This window comes from Telmatherina bonti (genome assembly GCF_933228915.1).
Source record: "Telmatherina bonti genome assembly, chromosome: 11".
Lineage (NCBI taxonomy): Eukaryota > Metazoa > Chordata > Actinopteri > Atheriniformes > Telmatherinidae > Telmatherina > Telmatherina bonti.
In genome coordinates, this window is record NC_136629.1 from 24,390,671 (window position 1) to 24,409,293 (window position 18,623).

Here is an 18,623-nt window from a genome sequence, read left to right on the forward strand (position 1 = left end):
TTGCACGATTTTATATGATAAGGTTGTTTATTCTGTTAATTATGTAAACAATTTATCTTTACTTCTTTGTGAAACATTCATTCAGATGAACTCAGCTGAAGTACCTAATTCATTTGAAAAATAACTTTTTTGTGTGTGTTGTGTTTAGCTTTATTGAGACTTATACAGAGTGGTCATATTAATTGTTAAAATGTCTATTTTTGATTTTACAGCTGTCAATTGAGGAAATGGTCACTAAAAAGGAACAAATTGCAGAAGCACTGCGGTCCACACAAGCGATGCTCAACAAACATGGTGACAAGTGAGTGTCCCTCCTCTGAATTTCATGCAAAATTTCTTCCCTGTTTTCAAAACTCAGAGCTGCATCCTTTGTGTTGTGTCTCCCAGGATAACAGAAGAGGAAAGAGAGAAGATCCAAGAGCAGCTGAAAGCTCTCGGTCAGGCTTATAGTGAAATCTCCCAGCAGTGTTCAGAGCAGACAACCTCTGCAGACGAGGTTGGGCTCCAGGCACTTTGTGTTTTGATTTTTACTGAGTGTGTTGCATTTAAGGCTCAAAATGTGTCAAAGACCATCTGATGTTCAATTGCATGACTAATCGCCACCCTCTTTTCCTGAGTAGTTTGACTGATAATCTCTTGCATCCCTCAATTGACATTTTTTAAACTGGATCAATGGTAACAGAAAACAAGAAAACAACAGTTAAAGCACAAAAAAAAAGGAGTATGCTGTAAACATGCTTAACTGTGCCAGCTCTTTTATCAGTGTGGCTGATCTCTCTTGAGTTCAGTGTCACAACGGGTGTGAATTTTAACCTTACGGCGTGCACTGTGACTAACTTCACTCTTTTTGCAAGATGCTGGACGTTGCATCCATCCCCAGATGCATGAAAGCTTTAAATGTGTTGTGTGTCACTTTCTTGTTGCAACCCCGTTGCAGTCCTGCTCTCCTGCACACAGTGTTTTAACATGCCCATGTTTATGTGGCGGTGAGTATAGAATTTGTCTTGCTTTAGAATATTTTCAATGCAAATATTTGAACATGAATAATACATATATCAACATCAGAGCAAATTAAGTAACTTGCTTTTGTTTTGTTTTGTTTTTTACAGGATTTCAAAACCACATGTGGGACTGGAACCATTTGGGTTGGTCTCCCAGAGGCCCTTTCCCAGTCTGAGCTCCATGTCAGTTCAGACTGGGATGATGCTGTCAAACAAAATCTCACGCACACATCCTCTCTGAAGCACATTCCAGATTATAAAACGAGCAAGTGCATACAATGTTCACATGTCTGCTCTGTGGCCCTGCCAGATGTAGCAGCAGCTAGGGAAGGATGCTCCAGCAAAGATCTGATCATCAAAGTAATAGAGGCCAATCAAGTCAGTGATGGGGTGAATGTGTGTTACACAGGGGATGAGCTGACCCTGGAAAAGGCTTTTCAGTGTGGTTTAATTCCTGCTTCTCTTTATGTAGAGATTCTTCAGAGGCAAAAGTGCTGTCAGGATGTGACAAACCAAAGCACCATGGAAAGATTGTCTCCCTTAGAGCCTAAAGAAGATGATGAACTAAGTGAGGTTAATAATCTGATATTAAAGTGCCTCAGGGGAAATAAAACATTAACAGCAGAGAGAAATGTTCACACTCTGAGGTCTGAATGGGGTGGCTTTGGTGATCAGGAGACCTCATTCAGGATTGGAGGTTGTCAGCTGGGTTTTGGTGACACAAAAGCAGATAGAAATGCTGGAGATGATGGGCTGAGGGTAGATGCTGCCGTTCAGTGTGATCTCATGAGCTCCAGCAGCACACTCATTGTTTTGGGGCATCAGGAGCAGTTTATGGGAATCGTATTGCCTCGCAATGGGAAATCTATATCCACTTCATTCCAGTATGAACAACAAATCACCACCAGTGAGTTTGCCAGCAAACTGGTGAGTGATGAAGGAAGAATAGCAGCTTTTTACATTCCAGAAACTTCTGAAGTGAAAGATATCACATCTGCTGTTGAAACCGGTTTGATTGACACCTACACAGCTGAGGTTCTACAATCCGTCCAGATTCCTGATGTGTTTCCTGATGTTGATCGCCTGAGTGATACTTTTTCATCTTGGCTTGTGTATAAACACAAAGCGGTTGATGGATGGCATCATGCTGCAGGTGGTTCAGAAATCAACCTCCCCACTCCCACAGAGGCAGAGCAGTTATTCATCTCATACCTGACAGTTAATAGTTACATTGATCCAAATTCAGGTCAGAGGATTTTGATCCTTGACAGTCAGTTAGCTGAAATGACTCGAGCTTTTCTTGAAGACCCCATATTTCCTCCAACTTTTACTCACAGTTACCCTTTAGAGCAAGCAGATGTTCAAGGCATGTCACTCTACATAAAAGAGGAAAAGGAGTCTGTAACAAACACCAAGCACACTTTTTATCCCCATGATTATGTTTCAGAGATCAATTGTAGAGTTACCTTTGATGAAAACATAGAAGATGCATTTGAGCCTGATAACTGGACTTCTGGTGATACAAGAGTGACCCGTGACAAAAAATGTCCCATAAATGACCAAGCTTTAAAACAAAATCCTATTAAAGAACGTTTAGTAGGTAATGGCTTTGATTTGAATACCATAAAGCCTGTTGAAGTGGAGGACGTCATCTTTCAGAACAGCACAGACTGGAAAGAATCAGATAAATCCAGTGAAAGAATTTACGACAACAGTTTCCAGTTTGAGACTGGAGATGCTGTCGTTGAAAGGCTTGATATTCCAGTTTCCCCAGAGATGTTACACTCTGTTAAAGGCAGAAACAATGACTCACCATCCCAGATAAATGAGTCCACAGTGAATTCACGCCATCATACGCTGCCACACCACAACTCTGAGCCACTAGTCAGAGAAGCAGGATGTACAGATATTAAAGCAGAGTTTTTATGCTCTGTTAATGTGATGGAGAGTGAAAATGAACATGAACATGCTCTCCAACATTTGAAAGCCCAGATGGAAGAAGGGGGCATTTTAGATGTCACCTCTGGGCGGCGTTATGACCTGAAAGAAGCTTTTGATAAGGGACTGGTAGATGAGCAGACTGTACAGGAGTTGCATCATCTGGAGTCACAAGGCAAATTGGGAGTCCTAACATTTGATGAAGGGTCAATGTCAGGTCTAAGTCTGCCAAACAGATATCAAATAGAAGACCAAAACTTTTTTAGGTCTGATTACACTGTTAGTATGAGAGAGTCAATGCAGTTAGGATTAACTCAACATGCTGACTCAAATCACAAAACTAGCATGTATACAGAAGAAAACTTGATCAACCACACCGCTAAAGATCACAATGTGGGTTTTACTAATATGTACGAAGCTGAAAGCATACAGAAGGTTGCTGTACTGGTGCTTGATTTGGCCAGTGAGGACACGCATGGCAAAAAGATAGCGAGTGAAGATAAAGAAGGAAATGCACAAATAATGGGTAGTCATGAACATTATTCACTTCCCTCAGATAGTGGTCAAGAGCTTGTGATCTCATCCTCTTCCTGGAGTCCAGTTTCAGCAGAACGTGCTCCTCGGTCAGACAAAGACTATAACTCACAGGTCTTTAATAACAGGCAGCTGACAGCTGGAGTTGATGTATTCAGTGTTGTTAAAGAAAACACTGCTCCAGCAATCCAGTCAGGTTCATGTGGTTCAAGTGACAGAGCCTCAAACATCAGTACTGGTAAAGAAAGCCAGAGTCAGAAAGCAACCTTTGCTTTTAACCCTTTTAACTCTAACATCCAATGCACTGATGATGTCAGTGCTGATTGTGATATAAAAGTGGAAAATCATGTATTTAAAGAGAGTGAATTAGACACATCTGGACCATTACACTATGGTTTATGTCAGGAAACTGGAGTAGAGAATGACACAAGTGGAGTTGACTCATCTTTGGGCTGGAAGCCAGCTCAGAGTGAAGATTACTCATCAACCTGGTTTCAAAGTTCGGTCATCTCTGTTTGTCAGGGTGATAGTAACTATGACACAAACCATGCAGAAGATGGCAGCAAAGATGCATCCTCTCAACAAGTCGTCCCTTATTCAGAAGATGATCTCAGAGTTGAACCTGAGAACGGCTGCCCTCAAACTGTTCTGGGCCAAATTGTACCTGTTTGCGAAAGACCTCCACAACAACCGGGCTCCACCTCTCACTTACCTGCTATCCCCAATGACAAGAATACACACACTGTCAGGCAAAGTAGCTGGTTTAGAGATTCACCCCAAACTGATGAAGAATTGGCTGACTCAAACAGCAGTGGTGTAAATGAAGTTGCCTTATTTGCACAGAGGTTTTCCCTGGAGAGGCAATACGATAACATTTTAAAAGTTCCCAGTGAGAAGATCTCTCTATCAACACAAGAGGCAGACAATAATAAAGAACATTTTTCTTATATAAATCAAAGCTCGGCCTCCTCAGACATCAACTGTGGACTGTCAGATAGTAGAACTGAAGACGAGTGTAGATCTGAAAGTCAACCAGAGGACAGAAGATTAGATGAGTGTGTATCTGAGCATGCCCATGTAGGCGCAGACTTCCTGTCAGACAGCTACAGAACATCCTCCCCTGCTCCATCCGTGTTTCCTAATCAGGAGGAACTGATCACAATGAATACGAGTAATAATTTGCAAAAGGAAGATGGACAAAACACTGAAAATACTAACACACAGGCTTTAGATAAAGGACATTCTGATGTGAGTAACATGCCTCTGGGATTTGAGGGAAGAGCTTCTCCGGTACCTATAAAAGAGATGCTGAAGCCAAACAGCTTTACCCCAAATGGCAAAGACACAGGAAACTCAGAACGGACTTATGAGGAGGAAAAAGAAGAAGAGTCTGATCCTCCAAATGTCCACCTGCAGCTCCTGCAGCTCTTTAAGTCTGTTTCCTCAAGCCAAGACTTTTCAGTGCTTCAGGAAATGATGAACACACTGAGCGGTGTTCTGGGGGGTGAAACCCAGGAGGACCGGAGGCACATACTGGAGAGCATCAAGGAAGAGAGCTCAGAAGGAGAGGATGAAGACGAGTTGGGTCATGTTGCTGCAACAGCTCGCCAACATTCTGACAACTCCGACGTCTACAGAGCTGAAAAAGTTCAAATTAAGGTGCAGATTGTTGTGTTGCAGTGTTACGAGATCCTCATTCCAAAGTTGGTGACATGGTTAACATCTGTTCTGTGTTGGGATTGTGTTTTTTCTCTGTTCCACAGCTGTTCTCCATACAAGATTACTTGGAGTGTGTCGGAAGACTTCAAGATCACGCTGATGTTTTAGAAGATGTGAGGAAAGACCTTGTGACGCAGGCACCTGTTGGCAGCAACATGGAAGAACTGCAGATGCAGACAGACGAATGTCAGGTTAGACGTGAATCATTTAAAAACCATTTATAATTTGCGGTGGAGTCAAATTACAATTTATGTTCTCAATGTTTATATTTTGAAGAATTCAGTTATTTTGTCATTACTGCTCATATGTATCTTTTATGCAGTCTTTGGAGACTGAACTTTCCAGACTGAGTGGTGTTCTAGCCGATTTGGAGAAAGCCAAACAGCTCCTAAACTCTGCCGATGAGCACATTCCCATACAAATCCAGCAAGATTTGGCCTCAACATATCTTCACTTGCAGCCAAATTTTACTGCTGTCTCCCAGATGTGCACAGAAAGGAATAATTCTCTGATTCAGGCAATGGAACTGGAAAAGGTCTGTTTTAAGATAGTTGATTAGAAAATAAAGTACAGCGATTTAACAACTGCATCAATCTCTAACCTGTTTAACTGTCATTCCAGGCACACTTGGAGTCAGCATACCAGAAACATCTCGGTGATCTTAACGAACTAGCGGGCTTCATTGGAATGAACTCTGAACTGTGGGATGTGGATTTGAACACATGTGATGTGGATGCACTGAAACGTTTGAGTCGACTGAACGAGGTATTCTGGAACTGAAACTAAATTGTGACGATGAAGTAACTAAGAAGAGAAACATGCTCATTAGGTTTCCATCGTTTCTTATTCCAGGAAACTGAGAACAATCTGCTTAAAGATGCCAGGCTCAAGTTAGAGGATGTCACGTTTGACATCCAGTGCTTCATTTCTGAGCACACTCAGTTTTTGAGTCCAGCTCAGAGTAGCTACCTCCTGAAGTTCCTCACCTCGACACAGCGAGCATTCAGGGACCACACAGAAAGGCTTGTTGTACAGCGGAGTGCCTTAGATGTCCTGCTGGACACCAGAGAGAAGGAAACCCTGGAGAAGGTTTGAGTGTGGATATGCTACAAATATGGTCCTGTTTGTAAATAGTGGAGCAAACTGTGAATATAAACAGAATGAAGAGGATTGTGAATCATTTGAACTCTTTATTGAGACGGCACAAGAAATACAGAATATTAGCTTGTATATGAAGAGACAGAATGGGCAAGTAGTTTAGCTGCTTTAAAGATACAGTTTATCAATACAAAATTTGTGAAGTTCATTTATTGATTCATTTTCTTTACTGCTTAGTCCAAATAAGGGTTGTGGAGAAGCTGGAGACTATCCCAGTAATCATCAAGCGAGACAAGAGATGGACCCTGGACTGGTCACCAGTCCAGGGTGCACCCCTGTTAAATGACATGAATATCTGACAATTTTAATCTTTGCACTATTTTCAATCAAGTGAATTATTTAGATAATGTTTGAATCATTGCATTCTTTTTTATTTTTATTCTAAATAGGATCACTACTTAAAGAAGGAATTTGTACGTCACTGATCTTTGCTTGAAATGTATGAATTGTGCTTTTTTTGTAAAATGATTTTTTATTTTATTTTTTACAAAAAACCAATCTATTTAGTGCTAATAGTAGATTGTATAGGCCATAATAATGGTTAAGATATAATTTTATTGTATGTTTTTATTTATTTATTTATTTATTGGATTATACACAATTAATATATCCTCCTGAAGTTGAGCTTACCTGATTTCTCTGTAGAAGTCGAAATGTCTTCACTTTTTGACTGCTTTGACCACTGCTGCAGACTAACCTTTATGCTGGTTTTATTCAACAGGCCTCAAGACTACAGTGAACAAAATGCATCTTCCTAGTTGGAACATTTTCACACAAGAAACCCTCTAACACAGTCAATAAATTGCAATCCCCGTGTTTATTGCAATAATGAGAACAAAAAGGCCAATCAGCATGTTTACAGCATACAGCATTTTTACTATTTTTTAAGGAAAGAAATGTGTCCACATCAGATTTTGCATGTTTAATGATATTGCTTCCAAGTATTGTGTAAGAGTTTTTTTTCCACTGTTGGACGGGTTTTAATGTTCCTTTTATATGAGTTTTGCTGAATGTAATTGTAGATTTTCTCTGTCGCAGGTTTGTCGCAGGTCAGTGGTGATATTTACATGTCCATTTCTTTGTTTTTCACTCAGGCTTTATCGGACAGACAGAAAGAATTTTCAGAGAAGCTGGATGAGCTGTGTGACAGTCTGACCCTGACAGAGAACCGACTGATTGGTCATCAGCAGCAAGTAGACAACTCTGAGAGTGTCACAGACCTGCAACAGTTTCAGCAGGAACATCAGGTTTGATATATTTTCATCTGGTATTTAAAATATGTGTGTGTCTGCCAGTTGAGTGTTAATTTGATTCCTGGGTTATCTAAAGGCTCTGCAGAAAGATGTCCAGACTAATGCCAGTGCCTTAAATGAGGTGATCAGCAGTACTAAAAAGTTTCTGGAGGAGAATCGCAGCAAGCTGTCACCAGACCAGGTCGCCATGATCGAGAGCAAGCTAGAAGAAGCTAAAAGCAAAGCCAAGCTCATCAACCAGCGTGCAGAGGAGTCCAGAAAAGATTTGGAGAAGGTTGTTACAACAGCCATAAAACAGGAGAGCGAAAAGGTTCATATTGCTTCCATGTGTGCCGTCTATGAAAATGTGTAATGCATTATCATTTTAAATATACGACAGCAAATCAGCGTCGCTCATGTGTGGTCTGTTCGTGCAGGCAGCAGCTGTTGAGCGACTGGAGGAAAGTAAGAACAAAATCGAAGGTCTTTTGGACTGGATTTCCAACATAGGGAATGAAAACAAGAGCAGTCTGGATCAAACTGACCATATAAGTAAAGAGAATGGAAACCTGCCAGAGGAAATGTCTGCCAAGAGACTGACAGGAGAGGATGATGATGCCAATGGGAATGCTTTGCAGACCTCTGAGAAGGATTCTGACAAGGAGACCAGAGGCGAGAATGATGTTTCTCTGGGCCTTGATAAGCAGTATGACAGGGTCAAGGTAAAGCTAATTTATCACTCAAAATGTCCATTCGTCACACTTGTTCTTTCTAGTTCATACTTTACATACTAATGAACAGATTTTAATAATTAATCATTCAGTCCAAGGAATTAGTATCTTGTTAGAAAATGTTCTAATGGTAGAGGTGATATTTATCATTGAAGCATTTATTTTTCCTCAGGCTCATCATCAGGAGATTCTGTCCCAGCAGCAGGATCTGATCATGGCCACCCAGGCAGCTCAGGCCCTGCTTCACAAACAAGCAAATGTCCTGTCTCCAGAGGAGAAGGAGAACCTTCAAAAGAACATTCAAGACCTGAAGGAGCGCTATGAGGCCTCACTGACTCAGGCTGAGCGGCAGATGAAGCACATGCAGTGTGTTCAGGAGGAGCTGAAGAAGTTTCAGAATGACTGTGAGGAGTTTGAAGGCTGGTTAAAGCAGGCTGAAGGAGAGATGGAGGAGCTGGGTGCTCCTGCAGGCTCCCTCAATATCCTGAGCGATAAGCTTCAGCGACAGAAAAGCTTCTCAGAGGATGTTATCTCTCACAAAGGGGACCTTCGCTTTATCACTATTTCAGGACAGAAAGTGCTGGATGTGGCTAAAGCCTGTGGGTTGGCTGAGCCTGCGGCAAAGAATACTCCTCTAGAGGTTGATACTTCGGGGACCTGTTCTGCTGTCAAAGAAAAACTGGATTCAGCAGCCAGCAGATTCAAAACACTACATTCACAGGTATTTATCTGCAGTATCTGTATGGGAACTGGTTGCAGTTGCTTTATGTCACCACCAGGTGGTAGCATTTTCCATGTAATGTCTCATTAAGGCGTCACTTAGTGAAAGTGACCATTTTCAGTGAACAACATTTTCTATCTTAATTTTTTGTGACTTTTTGTTTTGTGAATGCCCAAATGATTTTTAATCTGTTTTGTTTTAGTGCAACCTGCTTGGAAACAACCTTAGAGAAGTTGTTGACAAGTACAAAAAGTATGATGACTCAAGCAGTGGTCTTTTGAAGTGGCTCAACAGCTCTGAGGAGGAGGCGAGAAAGCAGCAGTCAGAGGCCATCGCAGCTGACCCCCAAACACTTCAGAAACAGCTGGAGGAGACCAAGGCAAGAAACCAACTTCTAAATCCAACCTGAACATATTGTGTTACAAAGCTCAGGGTTTATAATCGGTGACGCTCATCTTTCATATCATCATTTCATCATGTTTTCAGTGTTATTTCTGTATTCTCTGAACCTGATGTTGTCCATTGTGTGATTTCCATCAACTTTTTGTAAACTTAAATGGATGTCAAACACTGAAAACTTAAAGTAAATACATGAAGATCAGCTTTATTTTATTTGGAGGTGACACATGTAGAACTTGTAGCAATTACACGGTTGTAAGGTCATGGCACAATAGACCTATCTTACCATATACAGTGTTTCCACTGACTTAAACACAGCAAAGCTATTTCTGGCTCTGCATACAAATTCAAACCCACATGTTTCACTCTGATTATTTGTAGCTTACATACTCCAAAAGGATACAAGAGCAGGCTGGCAGAGTTGTCTCTGTCAAAGATTTTGGCTGCAGTTAGCTCAAACATTTTTCTGTAAGGAGGTAGTGACTTAAAACATAGGTCTAGATAAGAGGCGCCTCTTGGCCTACCAAGGAGCACAGTACTTGGGACTTGAATAAAAACAGTGCATGCATTGCAAGCCTTTCTGTAGGTGGGGCAGTCAATATAGATAACTACATTGAATTATAATGACATAATGTTGAGCTCAATCTTTCTGAAGCGTAAGCCAAGTATGAGTAGATAGAGGGCATGCATAAGTGAGGCTAAGGTTTTCATTTTTCTGAGCCTTTATGCATTAATTTGCAGGCTTTACAAGGTCAGATGATGGGACATCAGACGGCAGTTGAGATGTTATGTAAAACAGCCGAGTCGCTGGTAACTTCTGAAGGAAACCTGCTGAACAATCCTGATGAGATCCAGGAGACGGCAGGTGAGAAAACTGCCCAAGCTAAAAACTCATGACTTTCATTTCCCAACATTATTATCTTAAAACTGCCAAAAAATGCCATTTCAGTTTTTGCTGTAGCCTGAAAATTTTACCTACGTACTAAACATTGAGAAGAGATTTAGTCTTTCACCAGAACCTGCTTTGTTGCAGATGACATTGTGGAGCGGTATGACAACCTGTCCAAGTCTGTGAGTGATCGAAATGAGAAACTGCAGATCACCCTGACTCGCTCGATGAGTGTCCAGGATGGTTTGGATGAGATGGTGGGATGGATGGACGGAGTGGAAACCAGTGTGAAAAAGAAAGAGCCAATCCCCCTGGACTCTGCCTCTATTGGACATATCCTCAGCAAAGAAGCAGTATGACATCTTACCATCATCCCAGCAGTCTAATATCAGTCATACTCCTTGTTCAGACTTTTTTATATCTTTTTCCTTTTTACTTTCTTTTAGGCATTAGAGCAGGACATAGCAAGTCGCCAGAGCAGCATCTCAGCCATGAAAGCCAAGGTGAAGAAGTTTGTGGAAACAGCAGATCCCTCCACGGCTGCTCTTCTGCAGCGTAAGATGGATGCTCTCTCACAGCGCTTCTCTGACGCCTGCGATAAGCACAAGCAAAAAGTTTCCCAGCTGGAGCAACTGAAAGAAAAAGTCGAAGCGTTTGAGAATTTAGCAGATAAAGTCCAGCAGTTTGCTGTGAAGCGTTCGCAAGAGCTGCATGAAACAGATGGACCCGGGAAAACCTTTAATGAACTTTCTCAGCTAATGCAGGTAAGTGTAACAACACATTCGTAACTGTGATGCTTTCAGTTTTTTCTTTTCTAATGGTTCTTTATGTTTTTTGTATCATTGCAGAACACCACAGAAGAGATGGCTGAATATTCCAGTGACATGGAGAAGCTGCAGGCTCTCTCTAAAGAGCTGTCTGAATTAAGCCCTGACAGCAACAAAGTCCAACTTCAGAGCAAGGTGGACAATGTTGCGAATATTTTCAACACATTCAAAGATACGATCAAAGAAAAGTAAGTCTGTCAAAACAAGTTCCAGATCATCTTCCTCAGCATCACTTTTAGTATCTTGTACAGATGGAAGATTATTGTGACGGATTTTCTTGTCTGTTGTAGGGAGGAGGAGCTATCATCCTGTCAGGACCAGCTGGGAGAGTTCAGATCTGCAGCTAGTGCTCTAGCAAAGTGGATGGAAGAGACCAAAGACAAAGTACCTGCAGCTCCTCCAAGCAGCAGTGAGAAAAATCTGGAGAAAGACCTGCATATAGTCACTGTGAGTCATGGAGTAAATAAATAGCAAATTACAGAGACAATATTATTTATACATGTTTTATCTAACTGCACTTAAAATGCTGGAACAGAAGCCCAAGATGATGGGTTACAGTTGACACAAACCGTGTGTTTTGCAATAGACAGGAGTAAGTCCGCTTTAATAGATAGCTCAATCCTCCCATAAACTCCCCCTATCCAAACCTTCTTCCACTGCCAACTAATGACAGATAAATGGCTGGGGTTTACACAGAACAGACCTAAAAGTCAAAAGCGATGTTGCCTAGTTGATGTTTTCAAAGCGTGTTACATTTCAGGTCATGTAATCTTTTATAAAGCAAATTTCTCATATACACGGCATGTAATCACCTTTTAGTATTGTTAAATCAATCTCAAGTCTTTCCTTGTATCTTACACAGTATGTCCCTGATTTGTCTTTCATCAGGGGTTATTGGATGAATGGACAGCCAAAGGCCCTGCTGTCCAAGACCTGACCAGTAAAGGATCAGCACTGTGCAGCCTGATCACTTTCCTCACATCCCCTGCCAAGACTAAGACTTCTAACAAGTCAGGTAAACATCAGTATAATTAGTCCTGTGTAACTGAATCTCTTTGTGGAATGGGAGGCATGGTGTTGGGGCCCACTTGTTGTACTGTGTTATTACTAACCATTAGAAATCATGGAAAGTTCTGACAAAAATCTTTATCAGCATTCCTGTTCTTGATGTGTTGTCTTATGTCTTTGCATCAGCTCTTACTAACGGTGGTGGTCCAGCAAATCATACCTACCTAACCAATAAAGGTAACCAAAGTGGGTGGGTGTGGAGGCTGTGGTGTAAAAAATAATCTGATTCCCCTACATGACAGTTTTTTTTTTTTTTTTTTTACAAGATTCAAGACTCAAGTAGTTACTTGAATAAAGACAAGTGCAAGATTTTATCGCTACGAATGAGCAATTCTGTCTTCATTAAAGCTCTTTTGGAGCAAGTTTGGACATGAATGTTATCAACGTCAAGGTCCAAAATAGCATGAGATCAGGATGTTCACTTGGTCTTAAACTTTTCAAATAATTTCCTGTCATGCTTGTTTTAAGTTGGATTTATTAAAGCCTGCTTTAATTACTAAGTTATTATTTATCACTAACTTTAACTTGACAAGAGACACCTGTTTAGATAAAAACAAAACAAAAATAAGCAAGAAACATGGTGTAGCGCTAGAGCATTGGCCAAGGATAAAACCATAAAATGTTGGTGTTGATCGAGGTAGCATTCTTTAACCTTGTGAAATATGACATTAGCCTTGAAGGAAGATGTATACTCCTTTTTACTTGATTTAATCTAGAGGGGAAAACTTTAGTTAAAACAATGTAATTCTTTAGCCAAAGATGAGTTGTGCATGATTTGCTCTTAGAAATATACAATTTCCCTCCAAACACTAAGTAGTGCTTGCATCAGTGTCTGAAGCTTGCAGTTTCATGCTAGAAGAGAACATATCAGCAGTGCCTCTCTATAATGATCATTTCATTTATTATATTCTGTTTTCAAACTCCTGTTTGAGAAATTTGACGCGTCTATATTTGATGCCCTCAGAGCTGATGGGAATCCAGCAGAACATGTCGTTCGTCAGTGAGGGATACACAAACCTCGGGGAAATGCTGAAGATTCGATCAGAGCAGCTGAATAGTTTGCTACAGGAGATGAAAGATGCCCAAAAGGAGACAGAGGACATGATGTCATGGCTAAGAGACATGAAAAAGACTGCAGCATCTTGGAACAAGGAAACCACTGAAAAGGATTCTGTGAAATCACAGCTTGAACAGCAGAAGGTGCGGACATGTTGTTTCCAAAATACTCTCAACTTCAATTCTTGCCGTTTTTAAAAGTAATTTAAAACACATTTTTATTCTTTGGCATTTGAGCAAGACTGAGTTGTAAATTGTGTCCTTGTTTGTATTTTTAACTGTTCTTTTTTATGTATTTCTTTATTTTACCATTTTATTGTTATTTTTCTTTTCTTATGCTGTTTTTATTCACTTACTGTTTCTGTACAGCACTTAGGTCAACTGTTTGTTTTTTATAAAGCGCTTTCATAATGACAATGGTATTTATGGTAACTTTAATTCCAAAAATGCATCCAGTCCTTTCTAACTTTGTTTTTTTGTGGATGACATGATCACGTCACTGCCGTATTGGAAACCTTTCATAATTTGTGTGGTATTCTCAGGTATTTGAAGATGGCATGAAGCAGAAGCAGGAGCAGCTCCAGAAACTCAGAGAAAAGCTTTTGGACCTGATCACAGCCCATCCAAACTCTCCTGAGGCAGCGAAATGGAAGCAGATGCTGGCAGAAATAGGTATGTAGAAAAGGTGTTGGGCCCAGAAAGTAATTTATGTCACTGACACTGTCAGGAGTGTGTTGAAGCCCACTAATGATCACATATGGCACTGATGTTTGAGCCCAGGTTTATGTGAAGTATGACATTTACTGTCATCCTGTCATGTATCTTTGTCTAAAACTGCAAAGAATAAACAGAATGTGTGTCTTGCTGCTTGCTCTCTGCTATCTCGCACAGCGGTTTCATATCCCACACAGTAAGAGGAGAACAGCGGGACCAGTTGCTGAGACATATGTTTTTGCTGACTAATGAAAACTGGTGTGATTGTTCTGTTTTCCTGTTCAGATGCCGCTTGGGCAGAAATCAGCGGTTCTGTAGAAGAGAGGAAGCAGCACCTGGAACAGTCCAACAAGAATCTGGATATCTTCCAGACTACTGAGCTGCAACTTGGACAGTGGCTCTCAGAGAAGGAGCTGATGATGAGTGTTCTTGGACCCCTCTCCATTGACCCAAACATGCTTAAAATGCAGAAGCAACAAGTTCAGGTTGGCATGGTGCAAGCAGGTGGAAACAATTTCATAAGAAATGATCATATTGTCTTACTTTGTCGTCCTCGATGTTTCAGATCCTCCAGAATGAATTCAAGAGCCGTAAACCTCAATATGAGCAACTTGAGGAAGCAGCCTCAGCCATCCTGAGCTCATCGGGCGACCAGGAGGCTTCAAGTGGGAAGCTGGTGAGGGAGCAGCTTGCTGCCGTCACCCTGAAGTGGCAAGGCCTCGCAGGACAGCTGGATCAGCGAGACAGCCTCATCGACCAGGCGGTGGTGAAGACCGGGCAGTTTCAGGAGTTACTGAGGAGCCTCAGTAACACTGCCACTCAGCTAGAGAATCAGCTCACTAACCATCACTCCAACAGCACCCAGCCTGATGCTGTGAAGAAGCAACTGGAAAATGTCCAAAACATCTCAGCTCAGCTTAGAGAAGAAAGAAAGAAGTTGAAACTGGCTGAGGCCATCAATGTAGAGCTCCAAGCCATGGTGACTGAGGACTACCTTAAATCAGACCTAGCCAGGCAGCTGGAGAGTGTCAGCAAGCCTTTCAAACAGCTGGAGGAGAAAGCAGGTTGGCATTTTAATCTGGAATGTCATTTTATTGTACACTGCAAAAACTGAAATCTAAGTAAGATTAAAAATCTTAAATTGAGTACACATATGCTTATTTTTTTTAAAAGGTAAGATAATTCTTAGTTTTTAGGCCAGAGAATTCCTCTTGTTTTAAGATTATTTTTTTTGTTTTGGGAAGTCTTGACAAGCCAAATTTTCTTGTTCTGTTGGCAGATAATTTATCTTATTTTAAGCAACATTTACCTAATTTTTCTATATTTTTTCTTGTTTTTTTAAGGCTGGGTTTTTGCAGTGTATAGTTTTGTGCACAATAACAGTTTTCTTGCTAATGTCAATGTGTCTCTGTTGCAGCAAAACGAATCGAGCAGTTGAACTCAACCTTTGCCAGCTCCCAGCAGTTCCATCAAACTTCCAAAGACTTCCAGTCTTGGCTAGGCGAGAAGCTCCAGGAACAGTCCAAGCCCTTGCCCATCTCTGCTAAGGTGGACCTTCTGCAGCAATCCCTGGAGGAGCACAGTAAACTCCAGAATGCTCTCAGGGATCACGAGGAAGCTTACAAAACAATCACTGGAGAAGGAGAGATGCTTCTGCACAGCACTGATGGTGCGGAAAAGCTGGCCTTACAGGGACAGCTCACTACCCTCTCCTCCAACTGGGAGGAAGTTAAGAGAAACTCCATGGAGCAGGCTTACAAACTTCAAACTGCCCTGCTTAGATCTCAGAAGTATCAGGAGCATGCAGAGAAGCTCAGCTCTTGGATTCAGGATTGTGAAGCAAGCGAAGGTCGGATCAAACTCACCACTGATCCCGTTGCCGTGGAAAGTTCCATTTCTCAAGTGAAAGCGCTCCAAAAAGATGTTGACAAGCACAGAGGTCTGGTGGGGCAGCTTAACACAACTGCAGAAAGCCTTCTTGAGGCTGCCAACACTGACACAGAAACTATAAAAGAAGAAAAGGATACCATCGGGAAAAGGGTGGACAAATTGGTCGAGGGACTTCAAAGCAAAAGGGAATCCCTGGAAAAAATCTCCCACACTATTAAAGAATTTAATGATGCCTACAAAGAGGCAAGGGGTCAGCTCGAAGGGGCTAAGAAGCAGGTGGATTCATATGAATCACAGGGAGTGCAGGCACACAGTAACAAGAACTTAACCAACATTAAAGCCCAACATAAGAGTTTGGAAGGTGTGCAGAACCAAGTGGATCACATGAAGACTTTGGCCAAGGACCTTGTGGTTGATGTCCCAGACGCTGAGGGAGTGACAGACCTCTTGCTGCAGACAGACAGCATTGAAAAGGACTATGACAATCTCAACCAGAAACTAGAGGAAGCATGCCGAGTTTTGGAGAGCAAACTGCAAGGCATCGGGCAGTTCCAAAACAAAATACGTGAGATGTTTTCTCATTTCACCGAGCTGGATGATGAGCTGGACAGCATGTCTCCAGTGGATCTGGACTTGGCCACCCTGAAAGAACAGCAGGACAGCATTCAGAGTTTTGTAGCTAAGTTGCGAGAGCTGATGGCTAACACGGCCAATGCCAGTGACAGCTGTAAGAAGATGCTAGAGACTGAATCATCACCTGATTTATTGGGTCTGAAGAGAGACCTGGATGCTTTGAGTAAACAGTGTGGAAAACTGTTAGACAGAGCCAAGGGTAGAGACACGCAGGTGCAGAATACGCTCGCCAAGCTGGAGGAGATGTATGGTAAACTCCATCAAATGGAAGAGGAACTTTGCAGGGCTGTGGACAAGGAAACATCTCAGGAGGCGGTTGGCATGGAGACGGATGTGATCAACCAACAGCTGGAGGCGTTTAAGGTATGCAAACCCCAATTTTGTGCTTTGTTGTCAATTTATGGTTTAAGAAAACTCGTGTCAAACAATACTGTTTCAGTACATATGGTATCAGTTCCTTCAGATCATTTTCAGCTTTAACGCAAATTAACTCCCTTTTTGTGGAATTAGGATGAAGATTTATTTTTCCTAGTAGTCCTTTGTAATATTTGCTGTGCTTTCTTTTGTATTCATCAGTTTAGGCTGTTTGGTACACTTTCCCAATAGTATTGAAACAACTTGGTGTCTCTGGGATGGTTGTTGTTTTGGACCTCAGAAAGAACAGGGATTGCTCCTATAATAGTGGGACGACTCATGGAGATCATATTTAATAAACAAATAAATAAATAAACAAATAGAATGGTAATATTTGTGCCCAGTTAGGCTAAAAACTACTAACATTTATGTCAGGCAGGCTTATTTTTCCTTATAGAAAATAATGTAATTGTAGATCTGATGGATCCTGTCCTTGAAAGTGATCCTTAGTGGATTAAAAGCCATGTTTCCCAACCAAATAAACAGTTATTATAAAATTCTCTCTCTTTTTTTTTTGTTTTTTTTACATAAAACACTTATTAAATTCTATTATCTATAAACATTTATCTAAAAACTGTCAGGGTTACAAGTAACATTTTAGACTGTGCAGGAGCAGGATATCATCAGGCTGAACAGTCTTGCTTCGTACATGTAAATTCTCTGGGGACTGTGGCTTGTTTCAGGGCATCTGGTGTGAACAAAAGAGCTGGGTTCCATATGCAGTGATGGGGCAAGTGGGACAGAACGTCACAGCCAGGTGGTTGCCAGCAGGGTGTCACTTGATTCACAAATAAAGCCGAGTCTGCATCCTGCACTGTGGACATTCACCTAATGTCCTTAACCATTTATTATATTTATGTATATTTATATATTGTTGTGCATAGCTTGCACTAATTGTCTCAGTCTGATAAATATAGTGTAAAAAAAAAGGCTATAAAGCCACATTTGATACATTCCCACAGACACACTTGTGTATGTAAGCTTTAAAAAATTATACAAAGATGTTAAAAAAATACTTAAGTAAACATTAGTAGTACACTTTCTAGCTTGTGCACTGCGACAGAACATGATATTATTTCTTTAGGCTTCTGTTTAGGTATTAAGAATGCTTGTGATAGATTGGAAATGTTTACGCATGAATCTGGCTATATTGGCTATAAAACCGCGGGTGCTTTTGTTGATATCAGTTAGAGATAAAACAACAGTTTGCCATTGGCAAGATTTACTGACAGATGCCAAATATTTTAAAAGCTCTTAAATTCCTGCAGAGTTCTCTACAAGAGGATTAACCTATATATGGTGGTGAAATTATGAAACGCTTCTTCATTTATAGCATTAGATTGTATTACAGTAAAACAATGTAAACAGCTGTGTAGGCAAAGGACTATCCTCAAATGTAGGTCAAGGGATTTCTTCTTCTTTTTTCAATCAAAGGGGTGTTCTGCTCTCATATAGGAGGGGTTGCATCATGACCTCCTGACCACGCATGGATTGAAATATCATTGGTGTGAATTGGGGGGGGTGTCAGATTGATGTGTGGACACTGGGTTGTTGGGAAACTATTAGAAAAGTGATTGATTCATACTGTTGCTAAGCAGCAATGTTGTCATGGTGCAGACCCAGTCTTTGTTTTGAGGTAGGACCTCAGCTGCTCACGGAAAAGACGTCCTTGTGTAACAAACAGCAAGTTGGAATTGCA

The 18,623-nt window shown here is 41.1% G+C and overlaps 1 protein-coding gene across 11 annotated transcripts in view; it reads left to right on the forward strand.

The window, feature by feature from the left end:
- Positions 1 to 18,623, forward strand: part of dst (dystonin) — an 88,420-nt gene that overhangs the window by 41,087 nt on the left and 28,710 nt on the right. For 10 of the 11 annotated variants that reach the window (XM_079249268.1, XM_079249269.1, XM_079249271.1 and 7 more), the window contains 24 exons: positions 213 to 301; positions 388 to 496; positions 1,110 to 5,132; positions 5,237 to 5,383; positions 5,515 to 5,727; positions 5,814 to 5,957; positions 6,045 to 6,281; positions 7,445 to 7,597; positions 7,680 to 7,913; positions 8,020 to 8,304; positions 8,486 to 9,034; positions 9,237 to 9,413; positions 10,175 to 10,298; positions 10,467 to 10,675; positions 10,769 to 11,086; positions 11,171 to 11,337; positions 11,440 to 11,596; positions 12,038 to 12,164; positions 12,344 to 12,394; positions 13,182 to 13,417; positions 13,816 to 13,945; positions 14,273 to 14,472; positions 14,553 to 15,051; positions 15,405 to 16,873. In XM_079249268.1, the coding sequence (XP_079105394.1) occupies positions 213 to 301; positions 388 to 496; positions 1,110 to 5,132; positions 5,237 to 5,383; positions 5,515 to 5,727; positions 5,814 to 5,957; positions 6,045 to 6,281; positions 7,445 to 7,597; positions 7,680 to 7,913; positions 8,020 to 8,304; positions 8,486 to 9,034; positions 9,237 to 9,413; positions 10,175 to 10,298; positions 10,467 to 10,675; positions 10,769 to 11,086; positions 11,171 to 11,337; positions 11,440 to 11,596; positions 12,038 to 12,164; positions 12,344 to 12,394; positions 13,182 to 13,417; positions 13,816 to 13,945; positions 14,273 to 14,472; positions 14,553 to 15,051; positions 15,405 to 16,873 (10,047 nt within the window). The remainder of the gene's footprint in view (positions 1 to 212; positions 302 to 387; positions 497 to 1,109; positions 5,133 to 5,236; positions 5,384 to 5,514; positions 5,728 to 5,813; positions 5,958 to 6,044; positions 6,282 to 7,444; positions 7,598 to 7,679; positions 7,914 to 8,019; positions 8,305 to 8,485; positions 9,035 to 9,236; positions 9,414 to 10,174; positions 10,299 to 10,466; positions 10,676 to 10,768; positions 11,087 to 11,170; positions 11,338 to 11,439; positions 11,597 to 12,037; positions 12,165 to 12,343; positions 12,395 to 13,181; positions 13,418 to 13,815; positions 13,946 to 14,272; positions 14,473 to 14,552; positions 15,052 to 15,404; positions 16,874 to 18,623) is intronic. The other variant, XM_079249265.1, reaches the window with a different exon arrangement.